At 38.0% G+C, this 25,691-nt stretch overlaps 1 protein-coding gene across 2 annotated transcripts in view; it reads right to left on the bottom strand.

Moving 5' to 3' along the window:
* The window catches only part of CFAP299 (cilia and flagella associated protein 299), a gene marked incomplete at its 5' end in the record, with an annotated part of 640,072 nt that extends 624,741 nt beyond the window's left edge, over nucleotides 1-15,331 (bottom strand). For both annotated transcript variants that reach the window (XM_081232737.1, XM_081232738.1), the window contains one exon: nucleotides 15,221-15,331. In XM_081232737.1, the coding sequence (XP_081088863.1) occupies nucleotides 15,221-15,331 (111 nt within the window). The remainder of the gene's footprint in view (nucleotides 1-15,220) is intronic.
* Nucleotides 15,332-25,691: the final 10,360 nt, after the last annotated feature.

Here is a 25,691-nt window from a genome sequence, read left to right as displayed (position 1 = left end):
CCCATTTGTTTATTTCTGCTTTTGTTTTCCTTGCCTGGGGAGAAATATCCAAAAATATATTACCCAGACCAATGTCAAAGAGCACACTGCCTATGCTTTCTTCTAGAAGTGTCATGGTTACAGGTCTTACATTGAAGTCTTTAATCCATTTTGAATTTATTTTGGTGTATGGTGTGAGAAGGTAGTCCAGTTTTCCAACAGCATTTATTAAAGAGGTTGTCTTTTTCCCATTGTATATTCTTGTCTGCTTTGTCAAAGATTAATTTCCCATTAAAGGGTGGGTTCATTTCTGGGCTCTCTATTCTGTTCCATTGATCTATGTGCCTGTTTTTGTGCCAGTATCATGTTTTTTTGATTACCATAGCTTTGTATTATAGTTTGAAACCCAGCTTTGTTTCTTTATCAAGATTGTTTTGGATATTTGAAGTCTTCTGTGTTTCCATACAAATCTTAGAATTTGTTCTAGGTCTATGAAAAAAATCCCATTGATATTTTTATAGGGATTGCATTGAATCTGTAGATTGCCTTGGGTAGTATGGTCATTTTAACAATATTAATTCCTCCAATACATGAGTACTGTGTATCTTTCAATCTGTTTATGTCACCTTCACTTTTCTTCATCAGTGTCTTAAGTTTTTCCAAGTACAGGTCTTCTACCTCCTTAGTTAGATTTATTCCTAACTATTTTACTCTTCTGATGCAATTGCAAACAGGATTGTTTTCTTAGTTTCCCTTTCTGATAGTTCATTGTTAGCATATAGAAAAGCAACAGGTTTCTATATATTAATTTTGTATACTGCAACTTTACCAAATCCCTTGATGAGTCCTAGTAGTTTTTTGATGACATCTTTAGGATTTATTATGTATAGTATCATGTCATCTCCAAACAGGGACAATTTTACTTTTCCTTTCCAATTTGGATTCCTTTTATTTCTTTTTCTTCTCTGACTGCTGTGGTTAGGATTTACAATACTATGTTGAACAAAAGTGGCATGTGTGGGCATCCTTGTCTTATTCCTGATCTTAGAAGAAATGCTTTCAGCCTTCCACTGTTGAATATGATGTTAGCTGCGGGCTTGTCATATATGGCCTTTATTATATTGAGGTATGTTTCCTTTATACCCATTTTGTTGAGAGTTTTTATCATAAATGGATATTGAATTTTGTCAAAAGCTTTTACTGCATCCATCGAAATGATCATATGATTTTCCTTCATCAATTTGTTAATATGGTGTATCACTTTGATTGATTTGTGGATATTGAGCCATCCTTGCATCTCTGGGATAAATCTCACTTGATCATGCTGTATGATCCTCTCAATATATTGTTGAATTCAGTTTGCTAATATTTTGTTGAGGATTTTTGAGGCTATTGGGCTGGAATTTTCTTTTTTGGTCTGATTTTGCCTGGTTTTGGTATCTGGGTGATGCTGGCTTTGTAGAATGGGTTTGGAAGCATTACTTCTGCCTTAATTTTTGGAAGTGTTTGAAAGGTATAGGTGTTAACTCTTCTCTAAATATTTAGTAGAATTCACCTGAGAAGCCATCTGGTCCTGGGCTTTTGTTTGTTGGGAGTTTATTACTGATTCAATTTCATTACTGGTAATTGGTCTGTTCATATTTTCTATTTCTTCCTGGTTCAGTTTTAGGACATTGTACATTTCTAGGAATTTGTCCATTTCTTCTAGGTTGTCCATTTTATTGCCATATAGGTGTTCATAGTAGTCTCTTATGATCCTTTGTATTTTTGTGGTGTCAGTTGTAACTTCTCCTTTTTCATTTCTGATTTTATTTGTTTGGGCCCTCTCTCTTTTTTCTTTGATGAGACTGGCTAAAGGTTTATCAACTTTGTTTATCTTTTCAAAGAAACAGCTCCTAGCTTCACTGATCTTTTCTATTGTTTTTCTAGTCTCTACATCATTTATTTCTGCTCTGATCTTTATGATTTCTTTCTATTTACTCACTTTGGGTTATGTTTGTTCTTCTTTTTCTAGTTCCTTTAGGTGTAAGGTTAGGTTGTTTATTTGACATTTTTCTTGTTTCTTGTAAACCTTCTTTCATTATACACTTCCCTATTAGACCTGCTTTTGCTTCATCCCCTAGATTTTGGATTGTTGGGTTTTCTTTTTCATTTTCCTCCAGGAATTTTTAAAAATTTTCTCTTTGATTTCTTCAGTGATTTCACCTTAATTTTTGAAAGACATTTTTGCTGGATTAGTGTTCCAGGCTGACTTTTTTACCTTCCAGAACTTTAGAGATGTCATCCCATTGTCCCATGACTTGTATTATTTCTGATGAGAAGTTCAATCTTTCCTGTCTGAACTCATTGTTGCATTCCTATGATAAATCACACTACTTAAGAGTAGTACTTAGTAGTCTCTGATCTATTATTTCTTAATATAGTCCTAGATTCATTTTTCACTTCTTTTCCTCCAGTTCATAAGTAAAATTAGTCTTTAGCTTTCCATTTTGTGCTATCCTTCTCTAGATTTGTTTTTGTTTTTGTTTTGTTTTGTTTTGCGGTATGTGGGCCTCTCACTGTTGTGGCCTCTCCCGTTGCAGAGCACAGGCTCCGGACGTGCAGGCTCAATGGCCATGGCTCATGGGCCCAGCCGCTCCGCGGCATGTGGGATCTTCCCAGACCGGGGCATGAACTCGTGTCCCCTGCATCAGCAGGCGGACTCTCAACCACTGCACCACCAGGGAAGCCCTATCCTTCTCTAGATTGATGTCAGGGTTACACAAGTCCTATAAAATGGTTTAAGAAAATTACATGCTCTTACTTTCATTAATTTTTAATTATATAAGTCAGACATAAATACATTCTCCTTGTGAAAAGATTAACATGTGGCAGATGCAGTGAATTTGTATTCTGTCAACTTAGCTAAGCTGGAGCTTTGTTTCCAAAATTTTTCTTCCTTAGATAGTTACAGGTTAGATTGGGCCACAAGAGACATTTGCAATAGATTTGGAAGACAGAAAAGGAGAAGCCATACTGTTCTAGCTCTTATAGAAGCTTCTCCTGTACCTCCTCCAACTCCTGGGCCAAGTGCATGAGTATGTTAAGTTCTGTGACTAAAGGTGTCAGCTTCTTCTGCAGATCTCTTCTAGCATCAAAGTTGGAGGTGTGAAAGAGGTGAGGGCCTGATCCAAGTTCCAGTTTGTCCTTATGAATTCTAGCTCATCCTTGCAGGTCTGTTTGCCCTTGTTTCCCACAATTCTCATGTACGTTTCCTTCCTGGCTGTCTGTCCTAATGACTTCAGGTTCCAGCACCAGACACCAAAGAAACAGCCTTTCATTGACCATTTAAACAGTTCTCATAATTGTGTAGCAGCAAATCTCTATAAAAAAAGTAAATACATGTGACACATATATATCTACATCTACATCTACATATATATGTATGTGTGTGTGTCTGCTTCTCTGACTGAACCCTGAATGAGTCACAATTAGCTATTGGCAATGGTTCCAGAGGAATAGAAATTTAAGGGTGGGTTCTCTGAATTGGTTCTGGGTTACCTAGAATTGGTTCTCTGATCTTATTAAAAGTATTACAAGCCCTGTTTACAGTAGAAAAGATTATACTGTAGTCAGTGAAATTCAGAGGCCAAGTTATTTATCACCTTTAGAGACGTGCAATGAAAACAGAGCTTTAGGTAACCAAGTGTTTGCTGCCAGAGGACAATTTAGTGGCAATAAGAAACATAACTGTATTGGTTGCTTCCAAGTGTGTTGAAGGCCTTGGGAAATGAAAATGAGAAGCTCACGGTTTGGGGATTAGCCAGCCATTTGGTGGCAGGTTAGTTACACAGGACTACTCACATTATGAAAGGGTAAAATATTTGACATAGTTTCATGATTTTTAAAAGCTTTTTTCCATAAAGATATTATGCCATAGATGCACAACTTTTCATATAATTATTACTTTTTAGTGTCCATAAAAGAATTACCTGTTTGGGCTTCCCTGGTGGCGCAGTGGTTGAGAATCTGCCTGCTAATGCAGGGGACACGGGTTCGGGCCCTGGTCTGGGAGGATCCCACATGCCGCGGAGCAACTGGGCCCGTGTGCCACAGCTAGTGAGCCTGCACGTCTGGAGCCTGTGCTGTGCAACAGGAGAGGCCGTGATAGTGAGAGGCCTGCGCACCGCGATGAAGAGTGGCCCCCACTTGCCACAACTAGAGAAAGCCCTCGCGCAGAAACGAAGACCCAACACAGCCATAAATTTAAAAAATAAATAAATAATTAAAAAAAAAAAAAAGAATTACCTGTTTGTTAAATTTGCTCATTTTTCTGTTGGATTTTTTTTATTTACTATTGATTTATAAAGCTATATTCTATACAGCAAGTCCTTGTTGAGTATACATTTTGCAAATATTTATTCTCAGATAGTTGCTTATCTTTTGATTTATGATATATTTTGTCATACAGAGTTTAAAAATTTTGGCAAGGAAATCGTATATGAAAGCTTAATAAAATACACGGAAAAACTGCATCAGTGCATTTAATAGAGAAAAGAAAGCTTGAAAATAAACAGCTAACCATTTAACTAGAGAAAGAATAACAAAATACACCAAAATGATATAGAAGTAAAGAATTAATAAAAAAGAACTGAACAAATTGTTCATTTCATTATGAAAATGAATAAAATAGAAATTAAAATATACAAATCCAGTCAACTTTAATTGTCTAATGAAAGCCAAGAGCTTATTCTGTTTTTTTTTAATTGAAGTATAGTTGATTTCAAGAGCTTCTTCTTTTTTATTTTTTTTTAAATATTTACTTATTTATTTATTCGGCTGCACTGGGCCTTAGTTGCGGAACACAGGATCTTCATTGCAGTACATGGGATCTTTAGTTGCGGCATGCGGTATCTTTAGGTGTGGCATTCAGGATCTTTAGTTGCGGCATGTCCATCTAGTTCCTTGACCAGGGATCAAACCCGAGCCCCCTGCACTGGGAGCACAAAGTCTTAGCCACTGGACCACCAGGGAAGTCCCTCAAGAGCTTATTCTTTTAAAAGACCAATAAAATAGATAACATTTGGCAAGATTTATGGTGGAAAAGAAGGAATACGCAAACAATTTTAGAAATCAGAAAAGAGCCATAACAACAGATAAAAGAAAACTACATACAAGTTTATAGTAATAATTTGAAAATCTGTGTAAAAATATATGAAGCATTTGCTCAAGTTATGAATTCAGAAGAGATCTGTCGGTGGTTTTATGAGTTCTTGATTTTCCCCAAAAAACTCTTCATTTTGCATTCCCATTTGAATATTAGTTTATTTATTCAGAGTCCAGGCAGGAAATAGATGATGTACTTAAATGGAGAAACTGAAGGAAACTGAATGGCTGAGTTAATTTACAAAGGTATTCACCAGGTTAAGAGAAATCCAAGTGGGACAATGAAATACCCTGCAGCTAGCAACAACAGTAAGCTACTGTATAAGTAGCCATTAACCTATGCAAATGAGGTAAGGGAAGGGAGCAACTAATAGGACACAGGGAGATGGCTGTAGGGCAGTGTTATCAGACCCTGAATTTTGGCTTGGTGGAAGAAAATATCGACTGCTAACCTGCAGCATAGTATGGAAGGAGTCTGAAAAAAAAAATGCCCAGCCTCCTGGCTTCTAATTTCTTACTGGCACCTCTTATTGGCTGAACCCAACTGGCCAAATGTAAAGAGTCCAGTTGAAGTAGTCAACAGAAATCAACCTCTTGGGGCACACAGCACAGAGCACGCTGGGGTAGGATAGAACTCAAGGTAAGACAGAATCTCAGGGGTCAAACAGGGACAGAATATAGCCAGGGACAGAATTCTAGGCTCAAAGTAAAATTTCCTAAGAAGTTTAAAGATATTACTCCATTTTCTTCTAGGAATCACTATTAGGAATGCAAAGTCTAGGATCAAGCTGATTCCCATTTACAGGTTATTTGCTGACACTCTGAATTTATTTTTAAATTGTGGTAAACTATACATGACATAAAACTAACCATTTTAAGTGTACAGTACAGTGGTATTAAGTACATTCATGTTATTGTGACATTATCATCACTACCATCCATCACCACAACTCTTTTTATCTTACAAAACTGAAACTATGTGCCAGTTAAACAATAGCTCCCCATCTTCCCTTCCCCCAAGACCCTGGCAATGACCATTCTACTTTCTGTCTCCGTGAATTTGACTACCCTAGGCATCTCATCTAAGTGGAATTACACAGTGTTTTTCTTTTTGTGGCTACTTATTTTGCTTAGAATAATGTCCTCAAGACTTCCATGTTGTAGCATGTTTCAGAATTTCCTTCATTTTAAAGGCTTAATAATATTCCATTGTAGATATATACCACATTCTGTTTATGCATTCATCCATCAGTAGACACTTGGGTTGCTTCTACCTTTGGCAATTGTGAATAATGCTGCTATCAACATGAGTATACAAATATCCGATCAAGTTCCTGCTTTCAATTCTTTTGGCTACATAGTATCCAGAAATGGAATTTCTAGATCATATGGTAATTTTCTTTCTAATTTTTTGAGGAGCTGCCATACTATTTCCAAAATGGCTGCACATTTTTACATTCCCACCAGCAGTGTACAGTGTTCCAGTCTCTCCACATCCTCACCAACACTTGTCATTTTCTACTTTTTTTTTGATAATAGCTATCCTAATGGGTGTGAAGTGATATGCCATTGTGGTTTTGACTTGCATTTCCCTAATGATTAATGATGTTGATGACACCTTTTTAGGTGCTTATTGGTCATTTGTGTACGTTCTTCAGAGAAACATCTTTTCAAGTTCTTTGCCCAATTTTTAATTGGGTTATTTGCTTTTGTGTTGTTCAACTGTAGTTTTTTCCATATTCTGGATATTAACCCCTATCAGATATATAATTTGCAAATATTTCCTCCTATTCTATGGGTTACCTTTTGACTCTATTGATGGTGTCTTTCAATACACAAAAATTTTTAATTTTGATGTCATGTAATTTGAATCATTTTTGAACTACCATTTTATTCTCAGAGTTCTGTAATTCTACCACTATCTGCCAAGGTGTGGATCTTTTTCATTCATCCTACTAAGCAACTGATTATAAGATGGGCACTTACAATCTTGCACTTATCTCCAACACAGAGAATTTCTGTTGTTGTTTGTTATTTACTTGATTATTTTATCCCCCTCATTTTCTGTATAATTTCTTTCTGTAATGTCTATTAGATAAATATTGAGCCTCCTGGAATTATTTATTCATACTTTTCTTCATATAATTCTTATTTTCCTCATTTTTTTCTTACTGCATTCTGGGTAATTACATCAACTTTAACTTCCAGATCATTAAATTGTCCTTTAAAAGTGACATTGTCCTTCCATTAGTTACCTCTTTTAAAAATGTCATCAAGTTTTTAATATCTAAGAATTCTTTCTTGCTCTCTGATTGCTCCCTTTTCATACCAGTCTATTATTTTGCTTACAGACTTCATATTATACATATTAAAATGCCTGTAAGGTAGAAAATTGGAATTTATTTAAAGTTGCCTCAAGGTTTTGAGTGTTTTGTTTTGTCTGACATTACTTGTTCTCCTTATTCATCTTAGGCCCTCTCTTCCATGCTCTTGTGTTCCCTCAAACATCTGGGAATACATAGTTATGAATAGAGAACTGCGTAATTAGCAAAGTCATTAGCATGGATTCCCTCTATAGTCATACAGATCTGATTCCCTAACTGGTTTCTCCTCTGAATAGATGAACCGAGGTAGTTATGTGTAAAAGTGCAGAGTATAGAAATGTACAGACTCCACTTGAGGATGCAGACATGAAGAAGGAAGGCGGTCTGGGGTAAATCCCACCCTTTCCAACCTAATTACCAAAATAAAAAGGACTTGGTAACAAGTGTAACTCTCTCCAGATTTTCTTCTCCTCTCCAACATCTATTCTGGACTTCTAGCACTATCTAGCTACTTCACACTTAGTTTTGATTATCTCTCAAGCCCCTTTACCTGCTCCAGGACTCCTTGCTAGGCACTTTTTTTAGAGAGCAGTTCTCTCATTTATCCTTGGGTTAAACATTGTAGGTATATGCTGGGGATAGGATACACCTCTGGCTTAGCTAATGCAGAATTAACTTCTTTAATCAATTATAGGTTCTCTCTTGCTCTTTGTATTATTGTTACCTCTGACTTTTCTCTAAATCTGCTTTACCTTCCCAACACTGTTCTTATTTATTCATTTTGGGCTATGGTTTTCTCTATCTTGTCAATCTCTAACTTAGCAGAAATAAGCACAATTTCTGATCCTGTAGAGTAGCATCCTTTCATGTCTCCTAGTGCTATTATAGATTTATTCTATCTCATATTTACAAGGAAATTGGATAGACAGATGATGGGTAGGAAGGAAAGGAAGGAGGGAGGAAGTGGGAGAGTGAGAGGGAGGGAGGGAAGGAAGGAAGCAAGGAAGGAAGCAAGCTTGATTATATCCAGGGCTCTACAAGTCCACAGTGTCTACTTAAGCCACAACATTTTCTTTTTTTAATATACCTAAAAAGCTTCAGAAAAAATCTTCTTGCCTCTAGTTGTAAAACAATCCAATCCATCCTTCCAATGGAAGACTGAATGATTAAACCAGAAAGTGTCCATTGGATTTAGTGACACATCCCTCACTTGTCACCATGGCAAGAACAATTTCTATTGAATGTGAAGATGGGAGCCAGCTAGCAGTGGGTTGAAAAACGGAAGATGGAGGAAATGAAGATTAAGGATTTTACAATTCATTCAAAAAGGATAACTGCAAAAAAGGAAGAAAAGACAGATATGGAGGGGAGAATCGGAGATACCTCATTGAGCACAGAAGGGACTGTTGGAATTAAAGGTGAGAGGAGCTAATCAATAGAGGTTGTCCCCTAAATACATGAAGTGAAAGGGTAGAGAATGCAAGTGACCATCATCGATCAAGCCTATTAATTGCAAACAGCAGGGTTTACTGTAGTCAGTCCAAGCATAAAAAGGAATTATTAAAATACAATAGCTCAAAAGATCCCTGGGAAAGTGAAATTTGAAGGCTACACAGCCAGAAACAATACTCTAAGCCATACAAACTATTTCAGCAAATATCCCTCACTGCCACCACTGAAAACATATACTGCAACTCACCATGTTGACCTAGGACATTACACGCCCGAACTTCTGCCACTGCATCAACTGAAAGTCAAGAGCCTCAACCACCTCATTCAATACAAAATAGATTCTACATGGTGTTTTCTTCCTCATGTCACTCTTTTCCTATACAGCAGTCTCATGTAGGTGTATATGATTGGCAGTGCCTAAGTCACACAAAGATATACTAGCAGCAAGGAAAACTGAGAAAATGAATTTCTGCCTCTACCTTAGGGAGGTGGGACGCAGAGTTGGGAAAATTCCCAAAACATTATAATGATAATGGGTGTTCAAATGCCAGATTCAGTGTATTCAGAAAGGCACCATGCATGGTAGACACCATTAACACAGGTGGGAAGGAAGAGAGGATGGGCAGAAATTAAGGTAGTTTTATAAGTTTCATGGTAGAAAACTGAAGAGAGTTCCAGACTGATTGACTCTTTTTGTTGATTTGGAGAGATGATGTCATCCACTAAGAGCCTGAAGAGAGGAAAGAAAGTTTGAAAAACAAGCTGGGGGCGGGGGCGGGGGGAATCAAGGAAGAGCAATAGGCAATTCGCAAAAGAAATGCAAATGGCCAGGAAAAATTTAAAAGATGGTCAACCTCACTAATAATCAGAGAAATTAAAATTAAAACAAAGAGTTTTTTTTCACCATATGATTTGACAAAAAATAAAACGGTTGACAATATCAAGTGCTGGTGACTGTCTGAGAGAAAAGGTGTCTCATACATGCTGGTGGGAGAGTAAATGACTACTCTGGAGGGCACTTTGACCATGTTTATTATGACCCATCAATTCTACTTTTTGATACATTTACAACTGCACACAAAAAGGATGTACAAAAGACGCTCATTTCACTGTTGTTTGGGATATTGCAATAAGGAAAATGAACTTCCAAAGGACCAACCTAAGTAAACAATGGATTCAATGTAGCAACTTATAAAGAATAGGAAGATCTATATAGTGTGACATTAAACGGCCTCCAAGATTTAATGTCGATTTTTTTTTGTTACAGAAAGATATAAATATTACCTTTTGTGTAGAAAATATAAATGAAGAATAATATATATATTTACATATAATGAAAATATTTATGTAGTATAATAATGAAGCCCATGTGCCCTGGAGCCTGCGCTCTACAACAGGAGAAGCCACGGCAATGAGAAGCCCCCGCCCTCTGCAACTAGAGAAAGCCAGTGTGCAGCAACGAAGAACCAACACAGCCATAAATAAATAAATAAATAAATAAATAAATAAAATTTATTAAGTATATATATATATTTTTGAAGACTACTCAGATGTATGCAAGAAGAATAAAGATACTGGGGTAAACTTCAGCTCTCGCTGCTGCAGCTTGACTCAGAACCACACAAATACCATCTCCTACCTCTACTTCCTAGTCTAGATTCCCCTCACCCTCAGCTAACACCTCTACTGGTCTTGGTAGCATATCAAGTGGTGTGAGCCAGACCCTCATTGCTGAGGGCTCTGAACCCCTGGTCACCATGCCCTTTTCAAGTCTGGGCTGCTGCCCTTGTACATTTACCACCACAACTAAGAAAGAGATTACCAAGAGGCATCCAAGTGAGTCACCAGAATTCCAAACACATTTCTTCATGACTGATTTTATAAGTCCTAACTTTTCCTGACAGTAAAGCTCAATTATGCTTGCCGAGATGGTGACTCTCTTCTTGCCTCCTGATTCCTAGACAAGTACCCTGAAGATTCCAGGCAAGTGTTATAACTTCTAATTCAACTGACTCTCACCAAGTCACCTGATGGCATGTTCCCCCATTTAGTACCAAGACAATTAACCCACGGAGCCCCCAGTGAGGAAAGAAAGTCCAAATTCTTTGGGTTAGGTGCTTTAACCTCTTAGTTCCCAGAAAAAGGGAACAAAGCTCAGTGCAAAGATCTTGGATGCTAAGTATATGCTGTATCATGGTGGATGGCACCCATTCTCTGAAACTATCCTCTCCAAATTGGCACTTCATTTATGCTTTTAGCAACCCATTCCAATGATCTATCTGCTGGCAGCTCTGAATGTTTCTGAATATATTATTAAAAGTGAACCACATGTTCAGGTCCTTACTCCCACAGCTCCTCTGTTGTAGCCTAGGTCCCTAGTCTGACACAGTGGTAAATAGGACCCTGTGCCTGTGGATGAAATAGTCATTCCATAAGACCCCATCTATAGATGCTATGCAATTCCCATCAAGATTTTAATGACATTTTTTTTTTACAGAAGTAGAAAAAAAATCCTAAAATTTATATGGAACTACAAAAGACCCCAAACAGTCAAAGTAATCTTGGAAAAGAACAACAAACTGGGAGGCATCACAATTCCTGATTTCAAGCTATATTAGGAAATCATAGTAATCAAAATAGTATGGTAATGGCATAAAACAGACACATAGACCAATGGAACATAATTGAGAGCCCAGAAATAAACCCATGCATATGGTCAACTAACATTTGACAAGGGAACCAAGAATACTCAGTAGAGAAAAGACAGACTTTTCCATAAGCGGTGCTAGGAAAATTTGATAGTCACAGGTAAAATAATGAAACTAGACCCAAATCTTACATGACTTACAAAAATTAACTTGAAATGGATTAAAGACTTAAATGTAAAACCTGAAACCGTAAAACTCATAGAAGAAAACAGGAAAAAAGCTCATTGAAGGGTCTAGGCAATGATTTTTTGGATTTGACGCCAAAAGCATAAGCAACAAAATCAAAAGTAAATAAATGGGACTACATCAAACTAAAAAGTTTCTGCACAGCAAAATGATCAACAAAATGAAAAGGCCACCTATGGAATGGAAATCATATATCTGATAAGGAGTTAAAATCCAAAATATAAAAAAAAGAAAAACTCATACAACTCAATAGCAGAAAAATAAACAATCTAATTTAAAAATGGACAAAGAATCTGAATAGACATATTGTCCCAAGAAGATATTCAAATGGCCAACAGGTACATGACAAGGTGCTCAACATCACTAATCAGTAGGGTGAAAATCAAAATCACAATGAGATACTACTACAGCCTGTTAGAATGGCTATCATCAAAAAGACAAGAGATAACAAATGCTAGTGAGGATATGGAGAAAAGGAAATGCTTGCAGCCACTATGGAAAACAATATGAAGTTCCTCAAAAAATTACAAATAGAACTACCATACAAGCCAGCAATTCCACTTCTGGGAATACATCCATAGGAAACAGAAACACTATGTTGAAGAGATATCTGCACCCCCGTGTTCATTATAGCATTATTTACAACTGCCAAGACATGGAAACAACAACAAAAGAGTCCATCAACAGATCAATGTATAAAGAAAAGTGGTGTACCATTCAGCCATACTGAATACTATTCAGCCATGAAAAAGAAGGAAATTCTGCCATCATCAACGACATGGATGGACCTTGAGGACATTATGCTAAGTGAAATAAGTCAGACTAAGAAAGACAAATACTGTATCTCACTTATATGTGGAATCTAAAAACAAACAAACAAACACCCAAAAAAAACAAACTCAAAGAGATCAGATATGTGGTTACCAGAAGAAGGGATTGGATGCCCGTGGTCAAAAGGTACAAACTTCCAGGTATAAATTAGGACTGGAGATGTAATGCACAACCTGATGACGACGGCTACCACTGCTGGGTGGTAGAGCTGAACGTTGCCAAGAGAGTAAATCCTAAAAGTTCTCATCACAAGGAAAACACCATTTTTTTCTTTTTTTCGCTTTCATCTACATAAGATGACAGATGTTAACTAAACTTATTGTGGTAATCATTTTGCAAAATATGTAAGTTAAGTCATTATGCTCTATACCTTAAACTTAGGCAGTGCTATATGTCAATGAGATCTCAATAAAGCCAAGAGAAAAAAATATTCCATTAGGTAGCAGAGCAGTATTATGACTATAGCCAGAAGAGGCAAACCCATTACTACCAAATGTGGCTGTTCCTATCCCACTGAATTGCTGACCCTTCCAAAGTTGAAGGGGCCCAATGCTTTTAGTTGCCACCAAGTGGCTAGTTGGTTCCCTTGAAAAATGATGCTATATCGGAGGCATTCGACTTGCTTGCTGACAGTCGAATGCCTGTCATCCAAGTTGGACATTCTGAGGTAGCGGTAGCTACATCAGCCTTGGCAAGTGGGAGCCTACCCTATTGGGCCCATGTGTAGCCTCCATCTTCCTCCCTGTGCCCATCATGCCAGCGCTAAGGTGGCCAATGAAAGAGGCTGGCTGACAGCAACTGTCTTAACCAATGCCAAATTTAAAAGTAAATTTCTTTACCTTTCGCCTAAACATGGTCACCATTTTCCATTTTGCAGACCTTTAAAATTCTGATTGATGAAACACAAAGTATTAATTTCTCGCTCCTAATCAACGTTAATGCTTTTAGTTTCTAATTCACATGAAAAAAAAAACTCTGCCTTTAAAAAAATTGAAACCCTTCTTAAGAATATCAAGCTTAAGCTTGGCAATTTTCCACAAGTGCTACAAAGATGATTATAGCCTATTGGGATATTTATTGTCTATATTTCATTCTTGTTTATTTAGATATTCAAAACCTTAGATGCAAACATTGTTTGGCACCACTACTATTTCCCCTTCATTGCAGTGACTCCCATGCAAGGCATAAAACGGAAACTTCATGATTTTAAACATGTTATCTGTATAAAATATTAAAAAGCTTGTTTCTGAAATCAGAAGATATGTTGGAAATACCACCTGGCTTTTTTTAACAGTTAATTCCAGAGAGATCAAATTATCTGTCCAAGGTCACACAACTTGTTCTTAGCAGAGATAGGACTAAAATTAGATGATTCTAGTTCCTTAAAATTATGTTCCTATCTAGAACATGAAGGTGTTTTGGAGGATAAGCACTTTTCAGACCTTGGAATCCACACTGAAGTAAAATCTCACTTTGAACACGATCATTGGAGTCCAAAAAGTTCAGTCCCCTAAATGGATGAATCACGTGGTTGCTCATAAGGAGTTTGGGGATTGGCTGCAGGATACAAATCCTTCTCAGACTCAGGTGTGGTGTGAGCCCAAACAGAGGCCCTTGTTCTTTCTGGCCTAAATAGAGAGGGGCAATTGGCGGCTCTGTGGCATGGTTCCAGGGCAGGAGAATCCAAGTCAGTGCCCATTTAGTCGGCCTGGTCTGGGAATACACCAGGGCTCTAGGGACCACCGTCCACCTCCTGCTTCTCAGGACCCGTAGTCTATTATTTTCCCCGCTCAACTTGGTTCTCCCCGAAGAGCACAAGAACTCCATCCCTCCGCGCGCCCCCCCCCGCCCCCTACCAGCTTCCCACCCATCCCCACACCTTTAAGAAGCAGGTCGGAGGATGGCTGCTGAGAGGAAGACAGTAGCCAATCCCAATTACGTCCGATTTTGCTGTGTTGCAGGATTTTTTTTTTTAACTATCAACAATAGTTGTGAACAATCAACTCGATAAAAATAAATCAGCTCATGCCTGCAATGCCAGGGAGCTGCAACGTGTACCCGTAATTAAAGGGCTTTCTGAGTCAACTAGCTTGGGGTGGAAGTTCATGGAACCAAATGCCCAGCATATACCAGAAACACCTGGAAGGATACTGTCTTCTGTTCTTTAGTACAAACTGGCAAAGGAGAGAGAAACAGTGTCAGACCTGAATTGCAGCCCCCAGAAGGATCTCAGCGGGCCTCGGAATCCAGCCCCGTTCCTCAAAGGCGCAGGAAGGGGCACGGGCCAGGAGGGGGGCGACGGAGGCCGCCGTACAGACATTCCAGGCCCCGCAACGAGTGTACGTGCGCGCGCGTGCGCGCGTGCGCGCGTACGCGGCTCTGTGCCGGGTCGCGTACGCGGCTCTGTGCCGGGTCACGGACGCCAGGGGCCCGAATTCCGTACGGACCCAGGCCCCGCCGTACAGCAGTCGGGAAACTACAGGGCCTGCCGTTCCCGCGGTCCACCGCCAGGGGGCGAACACCCCACGACGCGGGGGCTCGGGAGGGACCGAGGAACGCGAAGCTGTGGCCACCCTGCGGGGCCGCCGCCCTTACCTGCAGGTAGTACAAGTCCAGTGTAGTGACCTGCGAGTCCAGGAAATCTTCATAGGTGTTGAATTGAGTGACTATATTGTCCACGGTGGTCGACCCCTCTTCCTGATCCATTGCGATTGCCTTGGTCGGAGCGTCCCCAGCAACGGAGGCGGGGGGGGGGGGCAGGGTCAGAAGGTTCCACCCACTTCGTCCCTTCCAATCAGTTGGGAACCGGTGCGGAGCTTTGGACGTTAATCCCACCCCCGTGTCTTGCTAACGTTTCAGGCTTCATTCTAACTCCTAGGAACGCCGTCTCAAATTACCCACTCCAAGTTTAGGTCTGACACCGTCAACTGACTCGGACTTCGGCGAAACATGCAGCCACGGGAGAGATGCAAATTGCAATCCAAAATTTAAAAGAATATGTAGACAAAATACTATAGATCAGCGCTTCTAATCTTGTTCTAAAACAGTGCTGTGAAAAACAAAAATTTCAGGGTTAGTTCTCAAGTAACTGAAGACCCATTTTTGCAGGGAGAGTATCTCAAAACAAGTTTCTGGAAATGGTCTTGTGAACAAATCCGACAACAAAATACATTAATGATTGTGTTATTTCAAAAATTTTGGATACAAGGAAGAATTTGGGAATTTCCCAAAGGAAAGAAACTTAACTAAATATCTTTGAAGACCTCTTTTGGCCCCAAGTGCTTGTTTTTATTTTTTTTTTCTTTTTACATTTTAAGTTTCAGTAAGCACACAATGAAAGACCTTGGCTTGTTGAAGCTGCCTTTTTCAAAGGGTACAATATCTGTGGAAACTTAGACAGTAAAGGTTTTTACTAAAGACTTTTCCTTTAGAACAGCTTTGCATTTTTAAAACATGGATTTAAAGTAATCCAACCTGGCAACTGGCAAAACTTTTCAGAATCCATTTTTGGATTTTAACGTTCTACAAATCGTCCTTAGGAATTAACACATAGTACAACACTTGAGCCTGAGGAAGTTGCTCTCTAAGTACTTATTGAATTGATTTTGAAGATTTTCATAGAAGTGCAAAAACATTTTTTAATGAAAACATCTGGTAAGATACTTCACCTTCAGTTAGCTTTCTTAATTTAAAAAGTCATCTCAAAATTAGGATGTCATTAATGTACAAATTTTAAGTGATGTAAACAATAATCTCTAGGATATTACTGACTTGTCTTTTAATTAATATATTCTGAAATGTTTTAAAAGGCACTTTGGACATTATTTTTATTTTTTTTATTTTTTTTATTAGTTTCTGCTTTATAACAAAGTGAATCAGTCATACATATACATCTGTTCCCACTTCCCTTCCCTCATGCATCTCCCTCCCTCTCACCCTCCCCATCCCACCCCTCCAGGCGGTCACAAAGCACCGAGCTGATCTCCCTGTGCTCTGAGGCTGCTTCCCACTATCTATCTACCTTACGTTTGGTAGTGTATATATGTCCATGCCTCTCTTTCGCTTTGTCACAGCTTACCCTTCCCCCTCCCCATATCCACAAGTCCATTCTCAAGTAGGTCTGAGTTTTTATTCCCGTTTTACCCCTAGGTTCTTCATGACATTTTTTTTTAATTCCGTATATATGTGTTAGCATACGGTATTTGTCTCTTTCTGACTTACTTCACTCTGTATGACAGACTCTAGGTCTATCCACCTCATTACAAATAGCTCAGTTTCGTTTCTTTTTATGGCTGAGTAATATTCCATTGTATATATGTGCCACATCTTCTTTATCCATTCATCCGATGATGGACACTTAGGTTGTTTCCAGCTCCGGGCTATTGTGAATACAGCTGCAATGAACATTTTGGTACATGTCTCTTTTGGAATTATGGTTTTCTCAGGGTATATGCCTAGTAGTGGGATTGCTGGGTCATAGGGTAGTTCTATTTTTAGTTTTTTAAGGAACCTCCATACTGTTCTCCATAGTGGCTGTACCAATTCACATTCCCACCAGCAGTGCAAGAGTGCTCCCTTTTCTCCAAACCCTCTCCAGCATTTATTGTTTCTAGATTTCTTGATGATGGCCATTCTGACTGGTGTGAGATGATATCTCATTGTAGTTTTGATTTGCATTTCTCTAATGATTAATGATGTGGAGCATTCTTTCATGTGTTTGTTGGCAGTCTGTATATCTTCTTTGGAGAATTGCCTATTTAAGTCTTCTGCCCATTTTTGGATTGGGTTGTTTGTTTTTTTGCTATTGAGCTGCATGAGCTGTTTATAAATTTTGGAGATTAATCCTTTGTCAGTTGCTTCATTTGCAAATATTTTCTCCCATTCTGAGGGTTGTCTTTTGGTCTTGTTTATGGTTTCCTTTGCTGTGCAAAAGCTTTGAAGTTTCATTAGGTCCCATTTGTTTATCTTTGTTTTTATTTCCATTTCTCTAGGAGGTGGGTCCAAAAGGATCTTGCTGTGATGTATGTCATAGAGTGTTCTGCCTATGTTTTCCTCTAAGAGTTGATAGTTTCTGGCCTTACATTTAAGTCTTTAATCCATTTTCAGCTTATTTTTGTGTATGGTGTTAGGGAATGATCTAATCTCAAACTTTTACATGTCCCTGTCCAGTTTTCCCAGCACCACTTATTGAAGAGGCTGTCCTTTCTCCACTGTACATTCCTGCCTCCTTTATCAAAGATAAGTTGGCCATATGTGCGTGGGTTTATCTCTGGGCTTTCTATCCTGATCCACTGATCTATCTTTCTGTTTTTATGCCAGTACCACACTGTCTTAATTACTGTAGCTTTGTAGTATAGTCTGAAGTCAGGGAGGCTGATTCCTCCAGCTCCGTTTTTCGTTCTCAAGATTGCTTTGGCTATTGGGGGTCTTTTGTTTTTCCAAACAAATTTTGAAATTTTTTGTTCTAGTTCTATGAAAAATGCCAGTGGTAGTTTGATAGGGATTGCATTGAATCTGTAGATTGCTTTGGGTAGTAGAGTCATTTTCACAATATTGATTCTTCCAATCCAGGAGCATGGTATATCTCTCCATCTATTTGTATCATCTTTAATTTCTTTCATCAGTGTCTTATAATTTTCTGCATACAGGTCTTTTGTCTCCTTAGGTAGGTTTATTCCTAGATATTTTATTCTTTTTGTTGCAATGGTAAATGGGAGTGTTTTCTTGATTTCATTTTCAGATGTTTTTCATCATTAGTGTACAGGAATGCCAGAGATTTCTGTACATTAATTTTGTATCCTGCTACTTTACCAAATTAATTGATTAGCTCTAGTAGTTTTTCGGTAGCATCTTTAGGATTCTCTATGTATAGTATCGTGTCATCTGCAAACAGTGACAGCTTTACTTCTTCTTTTCCAATTTGGATTCCTTTTATTTCCTTTTCTTCTCTGATTGCTGTGGCTAAAACTTCCAAAACTAACTTGAATAAGAGTGGTGAGAGTGGGCAGCCTTGTCTTGTTACTGATCTTAGTGGAAATGGTTTCAGTTTTTCACCATTGAGGACAATGTTGGCTGTGGGTTTGTCATATATGGCCTTTATTATGTTGAGGAAAGTTCCCTCTATGCCTACTTTCTGCAGGGTTTTTATCATAAATGGGTGTTGAATTTTGTCAAAAGCTTTCTCTACATCTATTGAGATGATCATATGGTTTTTCTCCTTCAACTTGTTAATATGGTGTATCACATTGATTGATTTGCGTATATTGAAGAATCCTTGCATTCCTGGAATAAACCCCACTTGATCATGGTGTATGATCCTTTTAATGTGCTGTTGGATTCTGTTTGCTAGTATTTTGTTGAGGATTTTTGCATCTATGTTCATCAGTGATATTGGCCTGTAGTTTTCTTTCTTTGTGACATCCTTGCCTGGATTTCGTATCAAGGTGATGGTGGCCTCGTAGAATGAGTTTGGGAGTGTTCCTTCCTCTGATATTGTTTGGAAGAGTTTGAGAAGGATGGTTGTTAGCTCTTCTCTAAATGTTTGATAGAATTCGCCTGTGAAGCCATCTGGTCCTGGGCTTTTGTTTGATGGAAGATTTTTAATCACAGTTTCAATTTCAGTGCTTGTGATGGGTCTATTCATATTTTCTATTTCTTCCTGAGTCAGTCTTGGCAGGTTGTGCATTTCTAAGAATTTGTCCATTTCTTCCAGGTTGTCCATTTTATTGGCATAGAGTTGCTTATAGTAATCTCTCATGATCTTTTTTATTTCTGCAGTGTCAGTTGTTACTTCTCCTTTTTCATTTCTAATTCTATTAATTTGAGTCTTCTCCCTTCTTTTCTTGATGAGTCTGGCTAATGGTTTGTCAATTTTGTTTATCTTCTCAAAGAACCAGCTTTTCGTTTGGTTGATCTTTGCTATCGTTTCCTTCATTTCTTTTTCATTTATTTCTGATCTGATCTTTATGATTTCTTTCCTTCTGCAAACTTTGGGGGTTTTTTGTTCTTCTTTCTCTAATTGCTTTAGGTGCAGGGTCAGGTTGTTTACTCGAAATGTTTCCTGTTTCTTAAGGTGGGATTGTATTGCTATAAACTTCCCCCTTAGAACTGCTTTTGTTGCGTCCCATAGGTTTTGTGTGGTCGTGTCTCCATTGTCATTTGTTTCTAGGTATTTTTTAATTTCCTCTTTGATTTCTTCAGTGATCACTTCGTTATTGAGTAGTGTATTGTTTAGCCTCCATGTGTTTGTATTTTTTACAGATCTTTTCCTGTAATTGATGTCTAGTCTCATAGCATTGTGGTTGGAAAAGATACTTGATACAATTTCAATTTTCTTAAATTTACCAAGGCTTGATTTGTGACCCAAGATATGATCTATCCTGGAGAATGTTCCATGAGCACTTGAGAAAAATATGTATTCTGTTGTTTTTGGATGGAATGTCCTATAAATATCAATTAAGTCCATCTTGTTTAATGTATCATTTAAAGCTTGTGTTTCCTTATTTATTTTCATTTTGGAAGATCTGTCCATTGGTGAAAGTGGGGTGTTAAAGTCCCCTACTATGATTGTGTTACTGTCGATTTCCCCTTTTATGGCTGTTAGTATTTGCCTTATGTATTGAGGTGCTCCTATGTTGGGTGCATAAATATTTACAATTGTTATATCTTCTTCTTGGATTGATTCCTTTATCGTTATGTAGTGTCCTTCTTTGTCTGTTCTAATAGTCTTTATTTTAAAGTCTATTTTGTCTGATATAAGAATTGCTACTCCAGCTTTCTTTTGATTTCCATTTGCATGGAATATCTTTTTCCATCCCTTTACTTTCAATCTGTATGTGTCTCTAGGTCTGAAGTGAGTCTCTTGTAGACAGCATATATATGGGTCTTGTTTTTGTATCCATTCAGCCACTCTGTGTCTTTTGGTGGGAGCATTTAGTCCATTTACATTTAAGGTAATTATTGATATGTATGTTCCTATTCCCATTTCCTTAATTGCTTTGGGTTCGTTATTGTAGGTATATTCCTTCTGTGGAGTTTCTTGCCTAGAGAAGTTCCTTTAGCATTTGTTGTAAAGCTGGTTTGGTGGTGCTGAACTCTCTCAGCTTTTGCTTTTCTGTAAAGGTTTTAATTTCTCCATCATATCTGAATGAGATCCTTGCTGGGTAGAGTAATCTTGGTTGCAGGTTTCTCTCCTTCATCACTTTAATTATGTCCTGCCACTCCCTTCTGGCTTGTAGAGTTTCTGCTGAGAGATCAGCTGTTATCCTGATGGGGATTCCCTTGTGTGTTGTTTGTTGTTTTTCCCTTGCTGCTTTTAATATGATTTCTTTGTGTTTAATTTTTGACACTTTGATTAATATGTGTCTTGGTGTATTTCTCCTTGGATTTATTCTGTATGGGACTCTCTGTGCCTCCTGGACTTGATTAACTATTTCCTTTCCCATATTAGGGAAGTTTTCAACTATAATCTCTTCAAATATTTTCTCAGTCCCTTTCTTTTTCTCTTCTTCTTCTGGAACCCCTATAATTCGAATGTTGTTGCATTTAATGTTGTCCCAGAGGTCTCTGAGACTGTCCTCTGTTCTTTTCATTCTTTTTTCTTTATTTTGCTCTGCAACAGTTATTTCCACTATTTTATCTTCCACCTCACTTATCTGTTCTTCTGCCTCAGTTATTCTGCTATTGATCCCATCTAGAGTATTTTTCATTTCATTTATTGTGTTTTTAATCGATGCTTGAATCATATTTTGTTCTTCTAGGTCCTTGTTAACTGTTTCTTGCATTTTGTCTATTCTATTTCCAAGATTATGGATCTTGGAAATAGAATCTTGGATCAGCTTTACTATCATTATTCTGAATTCTTTTTTAGGTAGAGTGCCTATTACCTCTTCATTTGTTAGGTCTGGACATTATTTTTAAATGCATTGTAATCATTTAATTTAGGAGAACAGAAAGAAAGGAGAGAGAAACCCTGGACACATAATAACAACAACAACATTAATAATAATAATACCATTTATTGAGTGCACCCTGCATACCAAGCACTCTCCTAAGTGTCAACAATGAATTACATCTTTAACTAGTATTTATTCTAAAATTAACAACCACCACTTTGATATCATCTAATCTAAAAAGATTTTCATGTCCAAAAAACTTGAAAATTCAAACAGTCCAAGGATGAGAAGAAATCCATGGGTCTCAGTATTCTCAATTATCCAGAGAGTTCTATAAATTCCTCTTGAAAGAGGCATTATTCTGGATGAACTGAGCATAAGGAAATGCTTAGAAAAGTTCATCCGACAGTTGTGAGGGATCCAGTAAGGAGAGCAGAGGAAAGGAAGCTGACTAAGGAGGACAACTCGTAGGGAGGCTTTGCGTGCTTGGATGAATTGCTTGCAGAGATAGTAATCGTGGAAGAAGAGAGGGTAAAATGAAAATGACTGTGAGTGATGATCACGTACTACTGAACAAAACGTGTCTTACTCTTAAAGCCTCCAGAGTGCTTATATTTATTATATTAGCTTTGAAGTCCTCCTGCATCACAATCTCATTGCCTTCGAGAAACTGTAAAGCATCTAGGGAATCTTTGGGTTCATTAAACTATGGCAGTTTGATTACAAGGACCTATATGTTAGTAAAATGTGAGGTTATTGTTTGCCTGTATATCGTTCTATTATCTATTATCCATTGTGACTATGCATTTTCAATGGAAACCTCATTAAATCAACAGCTCTTTGATGAAGTAATCTCTGAAACATCTAAACTTAAACAATCATGAAAGTATTTTCAGTCATTGAATCTAGTAATGTGTTCCAACTCAAAACACTGAGGATGATTTTTAACAAATTAGTTTTTCTATGAATAGTGAAAGAAAAAATGAAAATGTGTAAACATAGGCTTGGTTCCCACAGAAAGGCTTGCATGATAGTAGGCCTAATTCAATTGTATTTTGCTTAACTTTCAATTTAAGTTCAAAAGCAGTTTCAAACCTGTACCTGAGAAATCGCATGAAAGAAATTGCATGACATAGCACAGAGAGATCAGCTTGGTGCTTTGTGACCACCTAGAGGGGTGGGATAGGGAGGGTCCGAGGGAGGGAGATGCAAGAGGGAAGAGATATGGGGACATATGTATATGTATAACTGATTCACTTTGTTATAAAGCAGAAACTGACACACCATTGTAAAGCAATTATACTCTAATAAAGATGTTTTTTAAAAAAAATTGCATTAAAGAAATTAACAAGCTTCAGCAGGTCTCTATTTCCTATTGCAAAGTCTTTGTTATGATTGGGAAATACTTTATTTTGGATAACATGAATTCTTACTTAAAGTTGAGGATTTTTAAAGATTGAAATCTGAATTTAGCACCCATTCCCAGATATTCCATTTTTTTGCAAGAGGACCGGCAAGGATTATGTATATTCACAACAAAACTCCAAAACGTAAGAGAAAAGAAACACTTGCTATGTAAGACTAACAAAATATATACCTTATTTAGCTTAGTTTACTGAGTTAAAAAAAATGACACAATATCAAAATAAAAATCATAAGACTGTAAACAAAATCTAAGCATCATTATCTCTTAGAATTAAAAAGGTGTTGGCATTATACCTACCTGGTGAAAGTATATGAAAGAATTTCAAATTAAACTCTATGCTTTTCTATGTCCAAATATCTAGCAATATACCATGAAATCTGGGAAAGTGAATAGAAAACATACTTTTGATATTTTGACGTGCTAAGAATGGGAATACCCTGCTTATTATGTTAATAAGATGCTAAACACTCTAAGAACTTGAAGCCCTATTAAAATTATCTTAATACATTACCATATTGTAAGAAAGAAAAACATATGCTCACGCTAAAAAGATAAGAGATTTGTGTCTGATGATGCCCAATTGCTTGTAAAGTTTCTGTGTATTACAGATGAGCACTATTACTTAATCATCAGCTGAAGAGAGCTCTTTTGTGCTTTATAATAATGATGACACTGAATTTATTTAAGGTATTTGTTGTGATGAGATCAGGGGACTTCCACACTGTCTTAATTATTAAAGGTGCTGGAGTTCTGGTTCCACAGCTTCTCGGTCATGGAGACATGATGGGTTCGTGTGTCATAACTCCAGAGTTTTCTCCTTGACTGTATCTGACAGTGTAAAAGGAAGGATCCAGAAGAGAGAAAGACAAGTATAAGAGGGAACTGTTCCCAGGAGTGGAGATGACAAGTGTCAGAAGCTAATAAATGTTTGAAAGTTACGGTGCTGTGGGATAGATGATGGATATGGTAGCCTCAACCATCTCCTTGGAACAGAAAAAAACTTGGGCTCTCAGTGACTCTATAAGATTTTCCTAACAATTTCACTGAAAATTTTCTCACCCTCCTTGCCTACATGGAAATCAGGCTCTACCCTGAAACGCCACTTCTCCTGAGTGGCCAAATGCTCTCAAAAGACATGACCCGTGAATAGATTGTCACCACGATCAATGCAGAGCTGCCAGTTTCAAATGGCTGCTCAGCAGTGCCCCCGATCTTTACTATGTTTTTTCCCTTCAATTTTCTCTTTTGTCCTACAATGACTTTTCCTACTCTGTATTCTCTCTTTACTCCTATATCCTCTGGTCTCAAAGCAGACAGTCTTAACTCCTACATCACAAGGGAAGTAAAGGTCTTCAGATTAGATATCCTGTAGTCAAATATACAAGTTAACTCACATAAAAATCCTTTACTTCTTCCCTTTTGTTTCAAAGGAAGACATTCATGTGCTCTTAGACCTTCATTCTACACTGGTTCTCTCCTTCTGCCTTCTCGGGATTTCTTATTTTCATTATCCCTTCTCACTACTGTATCATTATCTCTCTTCCTCTCTCTTTCCCTCTCTCTCTCTCTCTCTCTCTCTCTGTCGTACTTCCTTTCCCATTTTTAAAACAAGCAAATGAACCCCAAAACAACCCCCCATCAACCCCACAGCCTGCTTCAGCTATAGGCTCTCTCATCTTTCACAGCAAGGCTTCTTGAAATCGTTAGCAACAATCCCTATCCCCATTTTCTTACCTTTCACTTTCTGCCCAGCACATTCCAATCTAGTGTTACACACTGTTCCATGAAACTATCTTCACCAATATGATCTCCTACATATTTTTTCTGTCCTCATAGTACTTGACTCTCAGGGGCATTTGCATCTGTGACCACTCCCTTCTCTTCAAAACTCTCCTGTAGCTTCCATCACATTACTTTGCCCTAAGGCTAGTTGGTTGGTTGAGTGGTTGACTGGTTTTCCATTAGCTGGGTTTTTTTCTGTCTCCTTTGTTGGCTCCTCTTCCCCTTAACTAGCTTTTAAAAACTGGAGAGTCTCAGGGTTCTCTCATAGGCCTTTTTCTGCTTCTATACTCTGACTTTAAGACTAAATCCACATCCATAACTAATGTCCTACATGTTAACGGTTCCGAGGTTTATGCAACTAGACCGGTCACTCTCCTGAGCTCCAGCCCAAATAACCAACTGCCTACAATACATCGCCAGATGATAACATGTATAAAATTGAATTTTTTTCTCTTCCCATGCTTCCTAAACTTGCTGCTACCCATGTGTTCCCTCCTTCAGTATACATCTTTCTTTCTCCACTCCGTGGTTCGTGGAAGAAACCTGGAAGACAGTTGTGATCCTTGCCTCTCCTTTACCCTTGAAATATATGACTTGTTATTTCAGTCTCCCAAATACATCACTTGAAGGCTTCAATTTCTCTCCAATCTCATTGTCTTTGCTTTCTTGCCTAAGCCAGAGATTGATATCTAGACTCCAAAGATAGCCCCTTTTCTGGTTTCCTTAAATCCCATAGGCACCCTTTCCATTCCACTCTTCACAATGGAGTCAAAGTGTTTATTTAAAAACACTGATCTGATTTCATCACACTCCTATGAAAACCTCCACGGGCTTCCCATTGTCCTCAGAGTAAATTTTCTTTCCCTTCTTTTTTTTTTTTAACATGGCTGACAAGGCCATCCACATTCTTTCATCTGACAATCTCTATCCTCCATCTCACACATTACACCTAGGAGAGATGGAT

The sequence above is a fragment of the Mesoplodon bidens genome, assembly GCF_964165515.1.
Source record: "Mesoplodon bidens genome assembly, chromosome: 1".
NCBI classification, from domain to species: domain Eukaryota; kingdom Metazoa; phylum Chordata; class Mammalia; order Artiodactyla; family Ziphiidae; genus Mesoplodon; species Mesoplodon bidens.
The sequence above is the reverse complement of the archived record's forward strand: the minus strand, read 5'-3'. Positions and strand labels throughout refer to the sequence as shown.